This window comes from Nomascus leucogenys, chromosome 4 (genome assembly GCF_006542625.1).
Source record: "Nomascus leucogenys isolate Asia chromosome 4, Asia_NLE_v1, whole genome shotgun sequence".
NCBI classification, from domain to species: Eukaryota; Metazoa; Chordata; class Mammalia; order Primates; family Hylobatidae; genus Nomascus; species Nomascus leucogenys.
In genome coordinates this window covers 44,746,284-44,769,361 of record NC_044384.1, presented here as the reverse complement: position 1 = coordinate 44,769,361, position 23,078 = coordinate 44,746,284, and the positions used below count along the sequence as shown (strand labels likewise).

The window sequence follows — 23,078 nt, the reverse complement described above, 5'->3', positions numbered from 1 at the left end:
AGTTTAAGCCAAAAATCCTTCTTTCAGCAGACTTACTGAGTTCCTTTAATGTGCCAACCTTCCTCCATGCTGGGCCGTTGGAATACAAAGATAAATATTGCACAGCCCTCCCTTGATGAGAGCCTCCAGGGGCCTGGACAGTGGGTGGGAGGGATGTGAGATGGAGAGGTTCCCACACCTGACCCCAGTGTATACACAGGGTGTGTGTTTTGTTTTTTGCTGAGGTGTGGCTGTCATTGGTTCAGAAGTCTTCCTGATACTTGACTGAATAAAAGTAATTTTGTGATTATTGTGTTGATACTTGGGAAGGGCAAAATTATCACTCCGATAATTTTCAAAAGCTTTCAGAAATGGAGCGTGTAGGTAAAAATGTGTGTGTACCCTACTATGACCTCTATATTTGTCTTACGAATATAGCCTTGAGGCACAAGCTTGGGCATTGTTGAGTGATTTTTGTGGCAGGAAGTTCATTTCTGCTTTTCAAAAAGTCGAGGAAAAGTAAAAGGCTCATTTATCTGTTTTGCTCCTCCAATTTTTTTTTTTTTTTTTTTTTTTTTGAGGCGGAGTCTCGCTCTGTCGCCCAGGCTCGAGTGCAGTAGCGCGATCTCGGCTCACTGCAAGCTCCGCCTCCCGGGTTCAAGCCATTCTCCTGCCTCAGGCTCCCGAGTAGCTGGGACTACAGGCACCCACCACCACGACCGGCTAATTTTTTTTTTGGTATTTTTAGTAGAGACGGGGTTTCACCGTGGTCTCGATCTCCTGACCTCGTGATCCGCCCGCCTCGGCCTCCCAAAGTGCTGGGATTACAAGCGTGAGCCACCGCGCCCGGCCCCAATTTTTATATTTGTATTGGTCATCACTAGGTTAAAAATATTTCAGTATGCTATTACATAAAAAGTGAAAATGAGATCATATATTCATACTTCATTCATAGAGAAACTGAAAGGATATAAACTAATAATGGTAAGAACTGGGAAGATTAATCACTGTGTACCTTTTTATGTTTTTTTTCTAAACTGAAACTAAATGCATTACCTCATCAATCAGTGTTGTTTCAATTAACCCTTTAATAGCATAGGTTTTTAAAATTAAATAAGTTTCAGTTTGAACTTAATGAGGTTTACATGTTGAAATATGTTAGGAAACATCTCATAGATACTCATGGACTTACCGAAGTCACATGGATGACAGTAAAGATTTGCCTAGTGCAAGTACCATTCTTACATTAAACATCAGTAGTCACAAATGAAATGTGCTCCTATAGCATCTGCCTCATTTAGCCCTTTGAGGTTTCACACATAGCAATCCATAGTGGAGATTTTGTTTCATTTTCTCCAGAGTACATTGAAGCTGCCTGTGTGTTTTGTGATGTGTCCAGCCTGTTTAGTATGCTCTGTGAATCTTACACTAACTGCAAAATAATACTCTGTGAGGATTATTTTAAAATATCCTCTTTGCATTTTTGTTTTCTTCTGATTTATCAAGCTCCTGCCATTTATCAAGTACAGCAAGGGGCCCTAAAACTGAGATTGCAGGTAATTGCCAATTTTTTGGCCACTCTGAGTGCAGTCCTCTGTCCTCCTCCAACTCAGCATAACCTCCCACCTTAGGGAACTTAGTTGGGCAATATTTGGCCTTCATGTGACCCCTGTGTGTGATGACGGCCAGGAAACAAGCCATCTGCATTCACCATGCATTTCTGTTTCAGCCCCCTCACCCAGGAGTCTGGGTGAAGACTGAGAGAACCCCCAGGGAGACTGACCAATTAAGAAAAAACAAAGAAGAACAAAGCTTTGAATATATTATCCTCAGTATAGGGACCTGCTCACTGTCAGCAACTCTGAAATAAAAAAGGTTGTGGAACTTACGAGCTGAATGTCTCTGCTAGAAAAGGAGGAAGCAGAAGACAGGATCATTGGGAGATGGAGTGTGATGGGAAGTGAGTGCAGCATGGAGGAGGGTGAGGGTTTCTTGGGGTGAACATGCCAGCCTCTAGAGAGAGTTTAGTTCTCTGCCTCCCTACCCCCACCCCATCTCTCTCCCTCTCTTTTCAAGGGCAGAGTAAACCTTCCCTTCAACACTTGTTCTCCAAGGACAGAAGAAATGAAGAGCTCTGTGTTAGCCTAGGCAGGGGTCTGGCAGCAGAAGGGAAACAGGACCAACAAGTCTCTCCCAAGTCCCGTAATGGGGCCTGGAATACACAGTAAATTGTTAAGTTTGAGTTTGGGAAGCCAATTTGGGAAGCCAAATTGATAAGTTTGGGTTTGGGAAGCCAATTTCTTTCCCCCTGAAATTTTTGACAGGCAGATAGCATTGTCATAACAATGACTTTAAGATGTCAGCGTGTACCTATTTCCAGCCTGTATGATAAGTATGTCACGGCTACCTCTACTCCAGTTCAAAATTTGGTCTGTACCGAAAAGGGAACCTGGATTGTCCCCTACCTCCTTTCCTAACCTCCAGGAGGACCAGTTGGGGTCCTCAAAGTGCACAGCCAGGAAGTTGCTTGAAGAGGCAGTGAGGTATAGTGGGCAAAGCTTGGCTCTGGTGTGAGACTTTTATTTTCTGTCCCAGCTCCATCCTTTTCTAGGGCAAAATTTTTTTAGCCTCTCTAAGCCTCATTTTCTTACCGTGCATATGGAAATAATAGTAGCACCAACTTCCCAGGGTTCTTATGCAGATTAAATGTGTTACAGAACATAAGGTGTGCCAAACGGTGTCTGGTGCAAAGTAAATACCTCAAAGAATGTTAGCTAGTATTATTGCTTGCAGCTTAAATCTACTCTTTTACCCTGTATTGATAAAAATCTATAATCTTTTTGTTCTAAGTACCCTGTGCAATACTTTGCACATAGCAGATGTTCATTAAAAGTTCAAATTGAACCTGGAAAAAAGTCAAACAAATTATACTATAGTCTTTTTTCCCCCTCATCTACCTTATTAAGAATTTATGTACAATAAACTGCAGCCATTTAAAGTGTCTGAGTCAGAGTTTTGGCAGTGTGTCCACCCTGAAGCCATCACCACAGTCAAGATGCAGAACATTTCCATCACCCCCAAAAGACTCCTTGTACCCTTTGCAGTCCAAATCTTCTCTGCCCAAAGCCCCAGGAGCCAGTGATCTGCTTTCTGTCACCACAGATTAGATTACATTTTATATAAATGGGATCACAGAGAATGCACTCATTAGTGTCTGACTACTTTGACTCAGCACAATGATTTTAAGATTCATCCATATGGGGTGTCTCAGCAGTTCATCACTCTTTATTGCTGAGTAGTATTTCATTGTATGGCTATACCATGTTTTGTTTATCTGCTCACCAGTTGATGAACATTTATGTTGTTTCCAGTTTTTAGGAATTATGAAGAAAGTTTCTATGAATATTGTTATACAAGTCTTTGTGGAGGCGTTTTCATTTCTCTGGAGAAAATACTTGGGAGTGGAGTGATTGGGTCATATGGCTGGTGTTTAACTTTTTAAGAAACTGTTTGGCAAACAGTTGTCCAAAATGGTTGTACCATTTTTACATTCCTAGCAGCACAGTATGAGAGTTCTGATTGTTTCACATCCTTGGCAACACTTACTATCAGTCTCTTAAATTTTGGCCATCCTTATGGATGTAGAATGGTATCTCATTGAGATTTTAATTTCTATTTTCATGATGACTAATGATGGGTATCTTTTCATGTGCTTATTGGCCATTTGTGTGTCTTCTGTAGTAAAATGTTCAAATCTTTTTCCATTTAAAAAAATAGGTGGTCTTTTTAAATAGAATTATAAACATATATTCTGGATAATAATATAGTCTTGAATTGTATTTTAATATGTACAGGTCTTATATTCTTAGCTTGAATATAAAGTTCCCCCCCAACACACACACAAAAAGACCTAGTCTTTGTTCACAATGACTTTTACAGCAATTAGGTACATGGTCCGTCCTCAGTAAGTACATATTAAATGAGTCTATTTAGGCCGGGCACTGTGGCTCACGCCTGTAATCCCAGCACTTTGGGAGGCCGAGGTGGGTGGATCACTTGAGGTCAGAAGTTTGAGACCAGCCTGGCCAACATGGTGAAACCCCATCTCTACTAAAAATACAAAAAATAGCTGCGCGTGATGGCACTTGCCTGTAATCCCAGCTACTTGTGAGGCTGAGGCAGGAGAATCACTTGAACCCAGGAGGTGGAAGTTGCAGTGAGCCAAGATCACGCCACTGCACTCCAGGCTAGGCAACAGAGCGAGACTCCATCTCATAAAAAATAAAATAAAAATAAAAAAGAGTATTTAATATGTAAATAGAAGGTAAAATAGTAACAGAATAATTATTTTAGCTGAGAAAAAAAAATACTGAATCAACCTTAGAAGTTTTATATGAACATGTTACATTTGGGAGGTAGTCTTGGTAGATAGGAGATGCTCTTCTAGTTCTGTGGAGAAGAACCCTATAATTAAGATAGTCTTTTCTTTGTATTGTGTGTCCCCTTCTTGCTAGATTCCGCTATTAAATTTAAGAGGAAAATGTGCATAGAAATTTTTTTTTCTTTAATTGTAACAAGGATACCATATGTTCTCACTTACCAGTGGCAGCTAAATGATGAGAACTAATGAACACAAAGAAGAGAACAACAGGCATTGGGGTCTACTTGAGAGGGGAAGGTAGGAGGAGAGAGAGGAGCAGAAAAAATAACTAATGGATACTGGGCTTAATACCTGGGTGACGAAATAATCTGTACAGCATACCCCCATGACATGAGTTTACCTATATAACAAACCTTCACATGTACCCCCAAACCTAAAATAAACATTTTAAAAACTAAGTAAATAAAAAGAGGGAGGAAAAATAAATGTAACAAGGAGCCATTTGCATGCTTCCAAAATTTTGCCAAGAATAGCCAAAGCATTGGATTCCCCCCTTTTAAAAAATTTTGTGGTGAAGATCCCCAAACTTGACCTCGTTCCATTCCCATTCCATCTAATTTGGCAGTTTTGTTGTTGTTTCGCTCCTGACTTCTCTAACTCCCTAAGAAGAAATTGTCTCAAGTAAAATTTAGAGACTGGGAAACAAAAGCTTAGTAAGGTCATAGGTTTGCCTAAAAGGATTGACTGAGGGACCTTGTTTTGGAGAAGATGAGGATCCTTGGCTCCCAGAATCTGTTCATAAATCTTTCCAGCTAAAAGCCAGTTTCTTAACTACATATGTTTCAAAATCCAAAAATGCGAAGTATAAGTTCACTAATGATTTCACAAATGTCCTAGGCCTACTACTAGATTTCGTGAGTGCCACGTATTTCATTTAACATTTATTCATTTTATTGCCAAAAGCTTCAGGCCGAATTTCAGGTGAGTCGCTGCCTCCATGGTGGCGGCAGTCAGATGATTCTCTGTGTTCTGGTTGGGACTGAGTGGACCACAGCCACTCAAGGATCCCTTGAGAGTTGTGAGTGTTCTTTTTGATTTGAGGATGTGCTGTGAACAGAAGCCAAATACTAATAGACAGGACATCCTGTGATTCCCTTAGTTTACGATGGCCGAGGATGTGTGGGGGTTTTTTTTGTTTGTTTGTCTCTTTTTTTTAATAAGATGATTACTTGCTTTTTTTCCTGTTAACAAGGGAGCCCAGATGATGATGTCCATTTGGCTTTTAGGACTCTAACTAGCAAACAACTAAGCCCCTGAAAAATCACATGAAGACACTGGAAAATCTCTTTATGTAAGACAGGGATGATTTGGTCATAATTCGCAATGAAGTGACCGTCAGTTCTATTGGCTTGAAATAATAGTGAACCAAATAGGGGAAATGACTGAAGTGAAAGTTCTTGAAATTAAGGATGTTAAAATAAAATTATGAAATCTAGTATACTGTGGTATACCTATACAATTAAGTATTATGCAAATATTACATGTGAAGAAAATATGAAAAAAGTTCACAAATGTACAAATGTTAACAGAAGCAAGATGATTATTACAAACATTTATATGGATTGTATTAGTTTTCCAGGGCTCCCATAACAAATTACTACAAACCGGGCGGCTTAAAATTGATCCTGTCACAGTTGTGATGCGGGAGGCTAGAAGTCTAAAACCAAGGTGTTGGTAAAGCGATGCTCCCTCCAAGAGCTCTGGGAGACCCTTCCTTGACTCTTCCGCCTTCTGTTGGCCCCCGTGTGCTCCTTGGCAGCTTCATCACGCCCATCTCTGCCTTTCATTATCACCTGGCCTTCTTCATCTGTGTTTTTTACATGGTCGTCTTTTAAGGAACCAGTCATTGGATTTAGGGCCCACCTTAATCCAGTATATCCTCACCTTAACTAATTATATCTGCAAAGACCTTTTTCCAAATAAAGTCATAATCTGAGGTTCCAGGTGGATATGAATCTTGCGGGGACACTATTCAGTTCTGTGTGTGTGTATACATATGAACCCATTTTTATAAATAACTGTATGTGTGAAACACATACACACATGTACCCCTTACCAGACACACATAAAAGATGTTTAAGGCCGGATGTGGTGGCTCACGCCTGTAATCCTAGCACTTTGGAAGGCCGAGGTAGGTGGATCATGAGGTTAGCAGTTCAAGACCAGCCAGCCTGGCCAACATGGTGAAACCTTGTCTCTACTAAGAATACAAAAATTAGCCGGGTGTTGGTGGCGCAAGCCTGTAATCCTAGCTGCTGGGGAGGCTGGGGCAGGAGAATCGCTTAAATCCAGGAGGCAGAAGTTGCAGTGAGCCGAGATCATGCAACTGCACTGCAGCCTGGGTGACACAGCAAGACTCTGTCTCAAAAAAAAAAAAAAAGATGTTTAGGAAGATATGAATATGAGTGTTATAACTGGGTGATGGAACAGTGGAAATTTTAATTTTATTTTTTATCTGTATTTTCTGCATTAGTGAAAATGGACAGATTTTTTTAATAGAAAAATCTGGCTTTTTGAATAAACAGTAGCACTTTGACATCTTAAAAAAATTGTAGATTTTTATTTTTACTAACATCCTACTTGAAGTTTGTTGTTACTTTGCCTCATCCAACTTAATGAAATACTTTAACTTTAAATAATTAATCCTTTGTAGCATGTATACATATCTAAATATACATAATGAGTCCATTAATATATTTGTGATATTAAATGTTTATTATGCTTATTATTATAACAATAGCTAAAGCTGAAATAATATAAAGTAAAATAGGTCTTTGAGACATTGAATCAACCAGTGTGATTGTCAAGTTTTTGATTTAGGTTTGGAAAGCCAAAAAAAGAAAAGAAAACTTATAATTCTTACTCAATTGCTGAACTCAAACCTTTTTTTCCTTAAAAATGTTTTTAAAGTCTCTAACTCTAGGAACCTAGAAACTCAGTGTGGAGGCAGGATGGAGAGGCACTTTACCAAATTTTTAAATTTCATCTGTTCAAATTGGCTCAAATACTGGGTAACTTTTATCACAGGTATCTACTCTAGAACTACTTCATCCACTGACCCTTCTTATTTAGACATTTTTGTCTATAGTAACATCTCTAGTTATTTAGTCAAAAAGTTCACTAGGTCTTGTGGTAATTTCCTTTTTCTTAATTATCTTTGAATGCTTGTGAACTAATTGTTATTGTTCTGTCTTTATCCCAAGTTTAACAAAACATTCTCAATTCAGTAGTGACCCCTATCCCTAACATTTGTTAAACTACTGCAGTATACTGTATTAAAAATTTTGTCCTTTGCTCCTGTAAGTCCTCATAGCATAGCACTGCAGAATCGAAAGAGGAGACTGCAGTTCAAAAAGCTTCCCTGCTTCCACTGTCCTTCCCAAACCCATGGTCTTACCATGTATCTGCCCCTCTGTTTTTTTTGTTTGTTTGTTTTGTTTTGAGACAGTTTCACTCTTGTTGCCCAGGCTGGTGTGCAATGAGGGGATCTCAGCTCACTGCATCCTCCACCACCCTGGTTCAAGGGATTCTTCTGCCTTAGCCTCCCAAGTAACTGGGAGTACAGACATGTGCCATCACGTCTGGCTAATTTTTGTATTTTTAGTAGAGATGGGGTTTCTCCACATTGGCCAGGCTGGTCTCGAACTCCTGACCTCAGATGATCCACCCGCCTTGGCCTCCCAAAACGCTAGGATTACAGGCATGAGCCACCATGCCCTCTGTTATTTCTATACCTGATTTGTTTTGAACATGGCACAATTTTTATCTACTTTTTACTGGAATGCTCAGTTTCTGTACTTCCCTTTGAAAATCGTAGTGATATTACACTGATGCTAGAAATGTTGTAACTTGATGTTTGACCCGTGACAAGGTAGTAGAGAAGGAGAGCAGAGAGATAGTGCAAGGAGTGTGTGTGTGTGTGTGTGTGTGTGTAAACTGATTTTTGTCAGGGGCTGCTAGGTACTTCTAATGCAAAAGTCTGTCAGTTCATTCTTCATTCTAGTAAATAAATAGAGATATTTATTGATTTAAAAAATTCTTCTTCTGTTCCATATACAATATATACAGTTGATGGTATCTGGTTGCCCAAACAAGAGTACCAGAAGAATAGGGAAGGGAAAAGAAGGATGAACTCTGATCCTGGGGTGGAATTTTAAGAAGATATGGGGAAATCCATTCTCTGGCTGAAATGAGAGAATCATTTCACACGGGAAAAGAAGTTTTGGGGACGATGCCCTAGGGAGCTGGTAGTGAAATAATGCTCCTAGTTTTGATAGTATTTCCCCACTGCTCCACCAACTTAGCTGAACATCATTTATCTTAGCTCAGCTATAGCAATGACCAAAATTTCCATTTGCTACTCCTCATAAAGTGCAGGAGAGAGCCCGTCTTGTATGTAATTCGCAGTTTCTTCTCTGGGGTTGGAGCATGGGTTTGATGTAGAAGCAGATCAGTACCTTGCCAACTGAACCCAAGGAGTTAAGTTTAATGTTGTGCTATTTTCCAATTTGAAGTTCTCAGTTTTGATTCTGTGTCAGAGTCTACTATGGAAATAATTAAGAAGAGTGGATAAGCACAAATACGACTGGGGGCATAAGGATGTCTTTTGGAGTCAGATTCACTGGAATTTTTTTTGCCACTGGCCTGTACTTCCCTCGTCCTGTTAATAGGCTTAATTTTATTGGTACTTCATTTTCCATTTTCATTTCAAAATGTTCTCATGAGTTTAAAAATCAATTTTACCATAATGTAAATACAGACCTTTGTGTAGGCACCAATCTCTAAGAGTAGAATACTGAGAGGCTTGTCTATTTTTTTTTAAGAAATAGATTTTTCTAAACACATAGTCAAGATACCAATCTGAAGTCTTTCATTAGCTTTGAAAAAATTATAAGCAGTATAATGTACATGGTCTCTGTCCATTTTGACTAATTTGCCACAAAAAGCAAATTGAGAGACTTGAACCCCAAATCTGTAGTAACTAGAAATGTACGATGTGATGATTCCTACGATATTAACATAGCTTATATATTACAGCTGGCAACTTTGCCAGGCAAAAAATCATTCCCAGCGATAAACTGAGTAACTAGCCACCCAAATCTCTACATTTTGAGCTTTTCTTCACAGAAACTTAAAATCATCTTGGTTAAAGTGAAAATGTAAAATGAGGTCTTGGTAGAATTTAAAAAGACAAAATGGCTTTATTAAAGACCACAATTGTGTCCTCACTTGGAATTCTTTTTTCTTCCTGCTTAATATCATGACATAAACACAAGAGCAGGGAGAGTCTTAATTAAAAGCAAGAATCCTAGAATTCGTCCTAGGTCCAAATCCCTGCTCTGCCACTTAATAATTGTGACTAGACAAGTCACTAAACCTCTCTGAGTCTGTATCTTTTCCTACATAACGTAAAAGCAGCAGTGATCACATGGCATTGTTGCAAAGATTAAATGAGAAAATTCCTGTTTTACTCTTTCATTAGGCATGTGGAAAGTTTTCAATAAATATTAGTTATTGCAACTTCTAATCTAGTTCCCCTTCTTTACTAGTGAAGAAAAGGAGATCCCAAAGAGTTGAGACACATGTGCCCACATTTATCCAACTGGTAGATAGTTCTGGAACTAGAAGCTGGTGCCCCTGATGCCTAGAACAGAGCTGTCATTAAGCTGCAGGGCAGCTAGGGAGCATTTGGTATCTGTGTTCCAGACATTTCCCTACTCACCTGTAAAAAAAAAAATACATAGAAGACAGGGTCCTTTAATTCACTCAACCCTAGTCTGTTCCTAGCCATCTCACATAGCACTAGGGGCACGTATTGATAATTGCCTTTTGTATGATTTGGGGCACCTTTGTTTGCATTCATTCAGCATTTATTTATTGTGTACCTACTGTGTGCCACACACAGTTCCAGACACAGGAGATAAAGCTGTAAACAAAACATATTCTATAAAGTTTCTGCCTTCATAGAGCTTACATCCTGGGGGCAGGAGGAGTGGACAGATGATAAACAAGATAATTACCAATGGTGTTAGTATCACCGAGGGCAGAGTAGAGAGATGTGGGAGTAACTGGAAGCGGCCACTTCAGAGGTGGGCATGGAGGGCTCACTGGAGAGTTGACATTTAAGCCAAACCTGAAGCATGAGATGCAGCCAACCCTGCCAAGTGCCGGAACGAGCTGCTCTTCCGTTGCATGAGGTCTTGAGCCCCAGTTATCCCTAAGGATGAAACTTGAGGCTGTGGTCTGTCATTTGTTTCTTATTATGAGAAGGTTTAGAAAAAGCAGATACCGAAGTACCTGAGAAGGAACTAGCACCACCAAGAGTACAAGAGAGCTCAGAACCAGGAGGCGGGGACCACTCCTACAAAATGTGTGCACCACAGGACTTTGCCTAGTGGCAGCATGATTGTTTGATGGCCGCATACGCTTCTGCTATATCACATGCACCTGATTTTATGCAGTGGACTAACAACTGAGCATGACCACCCACTATGGTACCAGCAGCACCCATGTCCCAAAAAGTTGATCCAGGGCCCTGCTGGTTGGGGGCAGCGTGGGCATGACTGGAAAAGACTTGGGATCATGGGAGAGAGCTAAGGTCAGGGTAAGAGGGAACGAGGCCAAGTAGGGCTGGGAAAGTAAACAGAAGGCATATGGTCAAGAAGGAGTGGATGTGCTGGGAGCTGAGTTGAGCGGGGAGGGGGTGCTGAGAAAAGTTGGTGCCCTAAGGAGACCAGCCAAGCCCTGTGGCATGGGAATGAGCTCTGGGTCATTGAAATTATTTTCAGAGCATGGACGAAGCCACCCACTGCTAGAAACAGATGGACATTTAGGCAAATATAATCAGCTGCATTTCTGACCATATGAAGAAGCGTATGTCTGTGTGGGGCAGGGAAGGCTTAGCCTTTTACTCTCTCATTGTACATGTCAAGTTTCATTCATATCTATGGACATTATGAATGCCACAAAGAACTTTTTTAGAATTCCAAAATTTCATCATACCCTGGATAAGAGCCAAATTTCCAAGTCATTTCAGGGCTGTGGCTATTGACTTGTTAAGTCTGAGTTTAGAAAACAAAACAAAAATCCACCCGTATATGCTGTTTTGAAAGTTTGTCTTTTTTTGTTTAGTTACCATAGAGTGGCTAGCCAAACTAAGCTCTGTATGCAAGGAGCTGCCTAATGAATAGTAGTGGATGAGGTTAATGCAGATAAATAACAATGAGGCTGTTAAAAATGGAGTTGATTTTCAAGATGACTGACGGAATGTCCTATTGTAGGCTGTTGGAGACATCTGCGTTTTAATGAGATCTGTTTTTTTTTTTTTTTTAATCATATGTAGAATACTTGGTGATATGGCAAGAAAGAGCTTAATCTCCGTGTTTTGAGAAGTAATCATCAATGGTAAAAGGGATGGGCACCCTGAAAAAGAGTATCATTTTTCTGTTCATTCTCTCTCAGAGGTGGCAGTTATTAGCTATCGTTAGGAGTTCTGATTGTCAGACTAAATGGAACTTTGTACGCACATTAAAAGCATTATCATTAAGCAGTGACTGATAATGAAGAGCACATTCATATTGGAATGATAGGCAGCCTGGAAAAGCCTGCAGTAGAGAGCAGGCACCTCAACCCTGATAAAACTCACATTTATCTCATCTTCCTCTAAACAGCATAGTTTTCAAGATTCTTACATTGGTTTTCTTCACTAGTTCTAAACCATCAATGCCTAATTTTGAGAAAAAAATAGTATATTTCAGTGTCTATATTTTAATAAAGTATGTGTATGTTGTCATGTGGACAGTGTCCTGATGTTTCTCCATCATCCTTGTGTGAAGTCAGTTCCATGCTCACACCCCTGCCACATGGAAGGCCTGGCCGCAGGGAGGGTCTGTGCCTGGAGGAGTTGGTCTTTCATTGTCGGTCTAATCCCATCACAGTCACAGAGCCCCGTAAAAGTAAAATACGTGCAGGTCTGCCCACAGCAGCTTATGTGTGCTATTACCTGGAGACAATAAATGACTTCTTAAATTCCCATTCCAGCCCTAGAATCCATGCATACGGCAGTTAGTCCACAAGTTAAACAGAAGCTTTAATACCCAGTTTTAGGCGAAACTCCATAGTTCCTATAATCTCTCTCCAGGAGATTTTATCCTGTCAAGGTTTGTCTTTCAGAGACACCCTCTTTGACTCCCTCTTTGCTCCACCCTGATCTCCCTCTTCAAACAAATACTTTCTCTGTGCACCACATTGCAGGTCACAAATAAAGAGAAAGTGATGAATCTAGAATGATCTGGTGATATTCTTTCCTTGGGTGAAATGTTTAAATCCTGCCTCTCGAGGTATTGAGCCTAGAGAATGAATTATGCGCAGATGAAAAGCGGGATGTTTCTGGTTCAGGAGACACATTTACACCGTCCCTCCCTATGGATGCCCAGTTCATTATTAGGGGAGGCTGTGGGAGATTTAACATCAGCCTTTTGTCCGAGGACGCTGGGAAGGAGGCACACAGGCAGGATCTATGTTTACAAGGCTTTTCAGAGGAAAAGACGTTTGGGGGGATGTCTGTGATGGGACTGAATCTCTTCATTCCCCTCCAGAGGATAACATGTATTCTAATGCAGAAGTAGTCTTTGAGAAAAACTTTCGAGGTTTCTTCCTTTGGCTAAGTATTTAATCTGTGGGCATGAATGTACAATTTGCAGGTTATTTTAGAAAGATGCCACTTCTAAGAGAAGAAAATATTGGTGATTGATAAATCTCTTTTTAAATTCTCATAATATTTGCAGATACTTAGAAATGTTTACAAAATGGCTATTTCTGTTAGAATAACACAAAATTCTTCTAAGTAAAAAGCCTTCTTTACAAGTGCATTTGAAATAATGCACCTCACTTTACCTGCTCTGCTGGAACAGGCCAACTTTGACAATCCCAAAACCTTTAACCAGGGAACAACTCTGTGAAATGAGAATTGACAGTGTGGCCTTGACCTGGACCGAGCGAAAGTCCAGTGACTGGCAAAGAAAGCCATTCTTGTGGATCACAGGTCCTTCTCCCCTGTTGGCATGTGTAGAAACACTTTGAAAGGATCTCAAACACCAGGTCAGTTGGACTTAATTTCCAAGGAAGCATCGATATTTCTAACCATTACCTTAATAAACCACTTGGGTTATAAGAAATTCAGAAATCATTATATGCTCAAGCCCAAAGAAATAAGTTTCTTAGGTGAAAGAAAAATATAGTTTTTCTTTATATCTCTCTTCTAGTCTGCTTGTTGTTTCATTTATGTGAAACTGGGTGAAGAATGCACTGCATGTATTTACCCTAAACTGTTGGTAGTGGATTACTTTCCCCAGTGATGGGAGAACATGTTGAAAAATAGAGATTGTTATGAGAGAAAAGAAAGACAGTCACACATATCACACATATGGGTATGGTTGTCACTGCAACATGTGTGAACAGAGTACTTTGGCATGCGGTGGGTTGAACTTTCAGAACTTTTTTTTTTTTTTTTTTTGAGACGGAGTCTCACTCTGTCGCCCAGGCTGGAGTGCAGTGGCGTGATCTCGGCTCACTGCAAGCTCCACCTCCTGGGTTCACCCCATTCTCCTGCCTCAGCCTCCTGAGTAGCTGGGACTACAGGTGCCCGCCACTATGCCCGGCTAATTTTTTGTGTATTTTTAGTAGAGATGGGGTTTCACCATGTTAGCCAGGATGGTCTCGACCTCCTGACCTCATGATCCACCTGCCTCGGCCTCCCAAAGTGCTGGGATTACAGGCGTGAGCCACCGCGCCCGGCCTCAGAACATTTTATGTTGAACATGAAGTTTCCAGTTGAATGTGGACTCCTTTAAGGAGTGACATAAAGAAGGTAACTTAAAAAAAAAAAAAAAAAAAAAGGAGAAGAAGGTAGCTTAAATCCAAAAGGCCCTTTAAAGGCTCAGCCTCCAAGTGGGTTTGGTGTAAGTAAATCCAGGCCAAACGGGATCTCCTTGCAGAGCAGCAGATAGCAGTCAACCACTTATGGAGGCTGTTCTTCTGCAGATGAGCTTGCCTGAATTTGAGAAGTTTGGTAAACTCAGACTTTAGATGATATAAAAACAAAAAAGTCAGGCTGGGTACTGTGGCTCACGCCTGTAATCCTAGCACTTTGGGAACCCAAGACGGAAGGATTACTTTTTGAGCCCAGGAGTTCGAGATCAGCCTATGCAACATAGTGAGAACCCTGTCTCTACAAAAAAATGAAAAATAAGCCGGGAGTGGTGGCACACGACTGTAGTCCCAGCTACTTGAGAGGCTGAGCTAAGAGGATCGCTTTAGCCGAGGAGATTGAGCCTGCAGTGAGCTATGATGGCACCACTGCACTCCAGCCTGGACAGCCGAGGGAGACCCTGTCTCTTTAAAAAAAAAAAAAAAAAAAAAATCTGGCCAGCATGATGGTTCACACCTGTGGTCCCAGCTACTCAGGGGTGCTGATACAGTAGGATTGCTTGGGCCCAGGAGGCAGAGGTTGTGAGCCAAGATCTCACCACTGCATTCCAGCTTGGACTGCACTCCAGCCTGAACAACAGAGCAAAACCTCATCTCAAAAAAAAAAAAAAAAAATCAAAATAGGTTCCACATTAAACCCTTTTCCTTATAGCCACACACCTCAAATGGGACCAGAGCCAGATCCCGGGACAACAATTGGCCTATCATGAACCCTGCTGGAAAAAATATACATATATGTATATATACTGTTTTGTCCTCCAAAATGAGTGATCGGTGAAAGTGTGAAAAGAGAAAATGGGGACAGGCAGCCCCCACCCCTGAAGTATGGCTGATAGTGTGTTTGCAAGGGCTGGGGCAGGGCAGAGAGACAAAATGAATTACATAGGAAATAATTTCAGTTAGCACTCATAATGCTAGCTAGCACATATTATATATTTGCTTCATTTGGAAAAGCCACTTCTCTGGAATAATTCACAAACCTTGCCAAATTTGTTCTTGAACAAAATTGTTGAATATTTTGTAGTTAAGTTTTGGGTGCAGAACTGGTAAAGGTGGTAGAATTCATATTTTGCTCAGTAGGCTAACTCAGGTCTCATTGACTCACATAAAACTCCATTTATTTTAGTAAGCAGAAATACAGTGTCTAATATGTCTGATTCAATCACTACTGCAAAGCATAACCTTGCTGTACCTCTCCACCCAGCACCACCACCAAATACTGAATAAAGCATGAAACTGAGCAAAATCTACACATTGGCCCTCAGCCGGAGGCTGTCCTTTTTCTAAAGTCATGTGTATCAGTAGTCACTATCCACAGACAAGCTAGAATCGTGACTTTGCCTGCTAGAGGTCTGAAGGGATTTTTGTTTTTTCTGTGTGTTTTTCTCTCTTCTGTTTGCAAAACAAAACAAAAAACCAGCTGGGTGTGGTGGCTCACGCCTGTAATCCCAGCACTTTGGGAGGCCAAGGCGGGCAGATTGCCTGAGGTCAGGAGTTCCAGACCAGTCTGGCCAACATGGTGAAACCCCGTCTGTACTAAAAATACCAAAAAAATTAGCTGGGCGTGGTGGCACGTGCCTGCAATCCCAGCTATTTGGGAGGCTGAGGCAGGGGAATTGCTTGAACCAGGGAGGTAGACGTTGCAGTGAGCCAAGATCGCGCTGCTGCACTCCAGCCTGGGCAACAGAGTAGGACTCTGTCTCAAAAAAAAAAAAAAGCGTATTCCCACCTTCCAAGAAAGATATTCTAATATTCATGTAAAAAGTGTGTAACTATATTGTGATTATTAGTTTATTTTCAAGTAGGGGCAATAAATGCAAATTTGTTTTAAAATAAAATTTAAATACAATATTAAAGTATGGTGACCCAGGGACTGCAGTGCTAGGAAAGTGTTCCTCCCTTATCTCCTACTTGCTGTGCTGTTGCACTGACCAGATCTTTATTTTTATTTTTATTTTTTTGTTTTTTTTTTGAGACGGAGTTTCACTCTGTCACCCAGGCTGGAGTGCAGTGGCCCAATCTCAACTCACTGCAACCTCTGCCTACCAGGTTCAAGCGATTCTCCCGCCTCAGCCTCCCTAGTAGCTGGGACTACAGGCGCATGCCACCAAACCTGGCTAATTTTTGTATTTTTAGTAGAGATAGGGTTTTGCCATGTTGGCCAGGCTGGTCTCGAACTCCGGACCTCAGGTGATCCACCCGCCTCGGCCTCCCAAATTGCTGGGATTACAGGCATGAGCCACCGCGCCCGGCCTGCACTGACCACATCTTAAACAACACAGTGATCTGGTTGAGATTCCAATTGAAAGCCACAAAGTGGGAGACAGTGCTTTGACTTTCTCCTTTGCAAGGATGGGACAGAGAGATGCTTGTGTCCCAGAAGCCATGTGGCAAGTCACCTAAGAATAAACTGTTGTTTCCATGTAAACGACATGCTGAAGATCCAAACATGAGAATAAACCCCGCACAGTGAGTTGCTCCTTGTTCTGTAATAGTTAGTATGACCTTACCTTTCATAACCATTTATCTTTCTTGACTGAGTCTTTGGGAAGTACTCCATGAATTAAAAATTAGCTTTTTGAATTGTACAATTCCTACCTTCCATAGGATGTTGATGTAATTGGTAATATCCCTAAGGACTAGCAGTCGTGGATTGAAGTTGGTGTCCACTTTTGTAAGGGAAGAGTATGATTCCTGCCCTGCTTTCCTCCCAGGATTCTTCCAAGGGTCAATAGAACCACTTTATCTCTAAAAAGATATAAAATTTCCTTGTGTTATCCACACAGCATTTCTGCAGACTAAGTAGGGACAAGTACTTTTACCTTTATATTGTCATATAGATTGAGACCCCAGAAATCATAATGAAATCTTAGGATTTTAGAATGTATCCACCTAGAGACTAGGACAATTTAATACTGTCTCACCTGAGTTTAACATTTGGAAAAAAAAATACGAATGTTCTGTGAATGTTCTAGCCACTTGTATCATTTAAGTTTAACTATATGGAAAGCACACCTGTAGAAAAAGCAGGAGCTGAAAGAATTGGGAAAACAAAAGGGTGGCTGGCAGTGCAGGAATAGAATCCTTTTTCCACTTTGTCTGACACTTGACTTGCGGGAGGTTCAGGACAGTTCCCCTTCCAGGGAAAGTGAGTCCAGACTCAGAACTCTCAGGCCTAAAATCGGAAAAGCTGGCTTGTTTGGGTTGGGGGCAAACAATGGGAGCAAAGACAGCCACAGAGTGAAGTGCGTTTAGAAGTGCCTTGCTGAAATTTGGAAAGAGGAAGATCGATTATAAGAATATTCCCATCAGCAGGAGTGTTAAATAGAAATTAACTATATTGATTTCATTGCTATTAATTTGAAGTAGGTATTGAAGTCTACTCATTTAATGTGTTGTTATTTTATTTTAGGAAATGGTGAAAAATTTCTCACCTTCATTGGTTCACTTATTCTTAATCTGTCTTCTAAACTAGTTATCTCACAAGTCCCTTAACACATGGTGGCCCCTGCCACAGGGCTTATGGGGACTACATTTGTGTTGGCTAGCAAAGGGATATGGTGGAGATTTGAGTGGTATGCCCGGTAACTAAGTACCCAGAATTTTTCTAAAGCCCAGATCTGGTGCTGTTTTCATTGTTTACCTGATCATCTTAATGAACTACTTGAAGGCAGATAGTGCCTTGACTTGCCTTTGTGAGCTGAATGTCTGTTTACATTGTGAAAGGACAATTGTTGTCCTTAAGTGAATGTTATCAACAAAGACCTGGAGGAAAGTGTGATTTATTGACAAACTGCAGCAAATGACTTGCTTCCTTGTTCATATGGATTTTTAAAAAGCTGTCATTACTCTTCTACCTGTACTTCTGTTGTATATTACTTTCTCTTATGTAACCACAGAACGTTTTTACTCACTTGTGTATGGGTTATTTTTCTAAAACACAGATCTGTTTGTGTCTTCTCTGCTTTGCATTTAGATTTTTTTAAAAATCATCTTGATTAAAAATTTCATCTCAATTTGGTTTGGTGCCATCTAGCACAACGCTGGGCCTCGACACCACATCCTCCATCAGTACATTGCCCAGTAATGCAGAAGCTTTCCATTATTGCCCGAAGAAGAAATCGCTAGAAAAGCCCGTCAGCTGCCAAAAGTTATGCCAGTATACGATCATTTCATCAGTCCAAAATATTTTAAATTTTGAATTATTTACCCTTACTAAGATTATGCATAATTTACATAGGTGATTTTAAAAATTGTTTACATTTAAAAAGCAAATGGTTTCGTTTAATAAATGATGGGCTAAAGAAAACAGTAGAAGTTATTAACCAAAAAGTAAAAAACCTTTAATAATGGTGTAGAAAGCAGTAATTATGGTCACACTATCTGAGATTCCAATGCTGTGAGATTTTTCAGATCTTTACGAGAAGACAATTTAGAGATAAGGGTGCTCTTGGGAATGGAGGGATAGATATTTATTTTTACATTTATTTCTAAATAAAACCTTCATTTAGCACTTTAAAGTAGAAAGCAGATTTTTATTGCTTTCATGAGCATAAATAGGAACTCCAAGCACAACTATTTCATAAAATATAGATTTTTGTCTAAAACCTATATAACTATAGATTTTGCTATTATATCTAGTCATGTTTAAAAATGTTACTTCTATATCTCTAAATACCATTTTTCACTAAAAGGAATCAGGAGCGCTTGGAGAAATTACTGGTTTTAGATCTGAGGCAAGAAATATACAAGTTGGGCTTGGAACATCTCGTCATATTGGAAAAGAAGAAGGTTATCAAAGACCACTAAGACTGTGTCAAAAGAACTTAGAAGCCAGCTTGAATAAGCTCTTGCAAGCTTTTATCAATAAAGGTATAATTTCAATGGATTGAAACATATCAAATATGTTTAAGTCCATGGATTCATAATTATACTTCAAAATATAAGAACAAAAACTTCGCTGGTCATGTTTGGAGAATATTAGGGAACTAGTCATCACTTTGAAAACTGGCAAATAGAGAAAAAGAGTTAGGCACCTCTCCTGCCTTTCCTCGATGACCTGTATCTCAGGGTACCTCAGAGGGAAATTTCTCTTTGTAGAATTATTCCGGCTAATAAATCAAGAATGAATAATAGAATATCACTTTGAAGTTTTAGTGAATTATTGGATCTAGGCAAATATCAGAGCTAACAATATCATGGAAGCAGGCAGTCAGAGGTAATAGTTATCTGCCTTCTGATGGAAGTTCAAACACGGCATGAAATAGTCTGTTTGATGTAATTGTCATATACTGGCATAACCTTTGGCAACTGATGGGCTGTTCTATTGGTTTCTTCTTCAGGCAGTAATGGAAAGCTTTTGCATTACCAGGCAGTGTATTGATGGAGGATTAGGTGTCAAAGCCCAGAGTTGTGCTAGATGGCATCAAATCTCTGTCCCATTAGAACTTGAATAAGATCAAGGCTCTAGATGGAATTATCAGTCTGTAGGGATGCAGAGGACAGAGGAACATGTTAAACCACAGCAGTGTGATACAATGAGAAAAATCCAGAATGTGGAAACTATCAGACAACCCAGTTCCTTCAACAACAACTTTTTTTTAATTGCAAGGAAAGATTAGAAATAGAGAAGAAACTTTATAAAGAAATTTAAAGAACATATCAAAGAATCATAATGTATGAACCTTATATGAATCCAGATTCAAGCAATCTGAAGTTAAATTTGTATTATAATATATTGAAATGCATATTTGATATAAGTAATTATTTTCATTTTTAGATGTGATAATATTGTGTTTTTTAAAAAAATTATTTTTCAGAGACACACTGAAACGCTTATAGGTGAGATTATGTGATGATTGGCACTTACTCCAAAATAATCTGGCTTGGTAGGCTAGGATGGGATTGACACAAGGGGAGTTGATAGGAGTATAAATCAAACAAGATGGGCAAGTATTGATAATTCTTGAATCCAAAGGGTAAACCTAACTGGTTTGTTATTCTCTTCTCTCTCCTTTTGCATGTATTTGAAAGTTTCCAAAATAGAAGTTAATACATAGCTACAATATATACATATACATACATATACAATATATCAATATATATATATTCCACAAACTAGGTAAAATTTTAAAGTTTCATCCAGGTTTAAATATTAAAAAAAGAATCCTTTATCACCGCACACCTACTAGAATGGCCAAACCCCAAAACACTGAAGTTTCCAAGTCTTTGTAGTGAGTGCTATGAAATAATGTATGAAACTAACAGATTACTCTGGTGTATACTGCTACAAACCTGGTAACTTTTTAATATCACACGTAGACTTACAGTCAAAAGGGAGACTCTAAATTGTGTTATAAATTAGGAATCTCAGAACCTGAAGAACATTTGGATTTAGTTGGAGAGATATAAAATGGTACTGCATGAAAAATATGTGAAATTTAATAATTGTAATGCAAATATGTAAAATAGAAAAAGAAGCTAAAGGGCTTAGCCTGAGCAGGACTTGTACGTGCCCTGGAGTCCTGCCAGGATCTTGACCTTGAATAGGTATCTTTTGTGTTTCTGAGTTAATTTCCTTGTTGGTAAATAAACTTCTTTGTTTTTTTTCTAGTTGGGGAATGGCGGTCAATGTGTATTCTACCTCGATAACCCAAGAGACTATGAGCAGACATGACATCATTGCATGGGTTAATGACATAGTATCTTTAAACTACACAAAAGTGGAACAGCTTTGTTCAGGTAAGACATATTCTTTTAAGTGTTTACCTAAATGTTTACAGTCTGTCATGCGGAATGTGATTTTATGAACCACAGCTGCTAAATTTTGGGTAGGAAAAAGTATATATTGCTATTGGCATGTAATTAAAGGGGGAAAAACTCAGATATAACTAAAGGACATATTGGGAAAAGTGTTTATGAGCATCCAGGAGCACAAGCAGAGCCACGCAGACACGTATTGGAAAGGTCTCTTGCTTGAGCTTTGTAATGCCTCTCACTGGCTCCTAGTCTCTTCTCTTGTCATCCCATCTGCCATCACACTTGCCTCCTGAAAACACTAATTGGTTCTTACAACACTCCTCCTTTAAAATCTCCAGGGCTCCACGTTGTCCTCACTACAGGATAAACTTCAAACTCTCTTCATAGACTAATGAGGTCATTATTAGTCTCAATTCCACCCTCCACATTTCTCTTCCTTTTATACCTCAGACCCACAAAATAATCTTTGTTCCCTAAAGACTCTTTCCCTTTTGTATCCCATAACTTTTTTCATGGATCCTTTGCTGAGATCTTTCCCCTTCTTTTCGTTTGTGGGAAAATCTTGCTCACACTTTAAAATCTGGCTCGCCTGCCACCTGCTCTGGGAAGCATTCCCCAGCCTCCCAGGCTCCGTGGTGTTCCTGAAACACTGTGCTCATCCTCCAGAATGACACTTGCCACGCCGTGTTAGGATGTCTAACTCCTCCTAGCCCTGAAGGTGCTGAGAGTCCTTGAGGACAGGACTGCATTTTGTTCTTTGTTGAATGCCTGTAGTTGCCTCTATTTGGTATGAAGTAGGTCTGCAAGGAATATATATTGAGTTAAACTTGTTTAAAAAATAAAAATATTTGACTTCAATGACAAAATAGGAGGATGTTTTAAAAAACATGCTGCTAGGCCAGGTGTGGTGACTTATGCCTGTAATCCTAGCACTTTGGGAGGCGAAAATGGGAGGATCGCTTGAGCCCAGGAGTTCGAGGCTGTGGTGAGCTATGATTGTGCCACTGCACAACAGCCTAGGTGACACAGTGAGACCCTGTCTCTAAAACAAAACAAAACAAAAAATATACTGCTAGTAAATTAATCCATTCTTAGGTCTGAGTATGAAAGAAATAAGCAATCCTCCTTTGGAAACAGGGAATGTTTCCTTCCAGTAAACAAATAGATAAGAGATTTCTTCTTTCCCTTTGGCTTCAACATGAAAATGGTATTAGAAAATACCACTGAAATGTATTTGTGTGAAATTTCATGAGTCAGAATAGGTATGAAGAAGTCAACATTGCTCGTTTTCCCAGAGGATCAAGTATAAAGATTTTATACAGTGCAGTTAGAATTTCAGAAGCCCCCAGTAGTCACTTTCAGATGTTGTCTGAGTCCAACACCCACCAGTGTAAATATTCTCCCTTCACCAGGTCTGGATTTGATCAGAATGCTCCTAGAGAACTAACTTTGAGTATGATTGACATCTCTTTCCCTGTGATCATTTTTCCCACGAGGAAGACAGTAAGGTTGGCCAGAACTTACGCGTTGCCTCACTCACAAATCTATGCCTAGGTCTCAGACATGATGTCTTGTGATTTATGAGGTCAGTAGTGGGTGCTAGCTAACCACTCCTTTGCCCTTCAATATAAGATAGAGAAAAGCTGACTTAGACTAGGATGATGATGTACCAGGCCTGTATATTGTTGATCTACTGAAATGTCTCTAAAAGTTACTTTCAGAAACAACTTGTATTGCAGCTTAAGCAACTTCAGATCTCTACATACCCAAACATTACTGTGCTGTTCTTGCTGTGCATTCTTGAGCTCTCTAATATTTTATTTTTAACTTGCTGCCAAAAAAGAAACCAAAAACAGTTTCTGTTATCAGCAATCACTTTGTTGATAACACATACCCCTTTGTATTGTAATTG

General features: G+C 39.8%; 1 protein-coding gene across 3 annotated transcripts in view; it reads left to right on the top strand.

The window, feature by feature from the left end:
- The window catches only part of MAPRE2 (microtubule associated protein RP/EB family member 2), a 165,276-nt gene that overhangs the window by 69,876 nt on the left and 72,322 nt on the right, over nt 1-23,078 (top strand). For 2 of the 3 annotated variants that reach the window (XM_012506326.2, XM_003261930.4), the window contains one exon: nt 21,021-21,148. The exons of the other annotated variant lie outside the window; for it this stretch is intronic. In XM_012506326.2, the coding sequence (XP_012361780.1) occupies nt 21,028-21,148 (121 nt within the window). In that variant the 5' untranslated portion in view covers nt 21,021-21,027. The remainder of the gene's footprint in view (nt 1-21,020; nt 21,149-23,078) is intronic. 3 annotated transcript variants of the gene reach the window in all.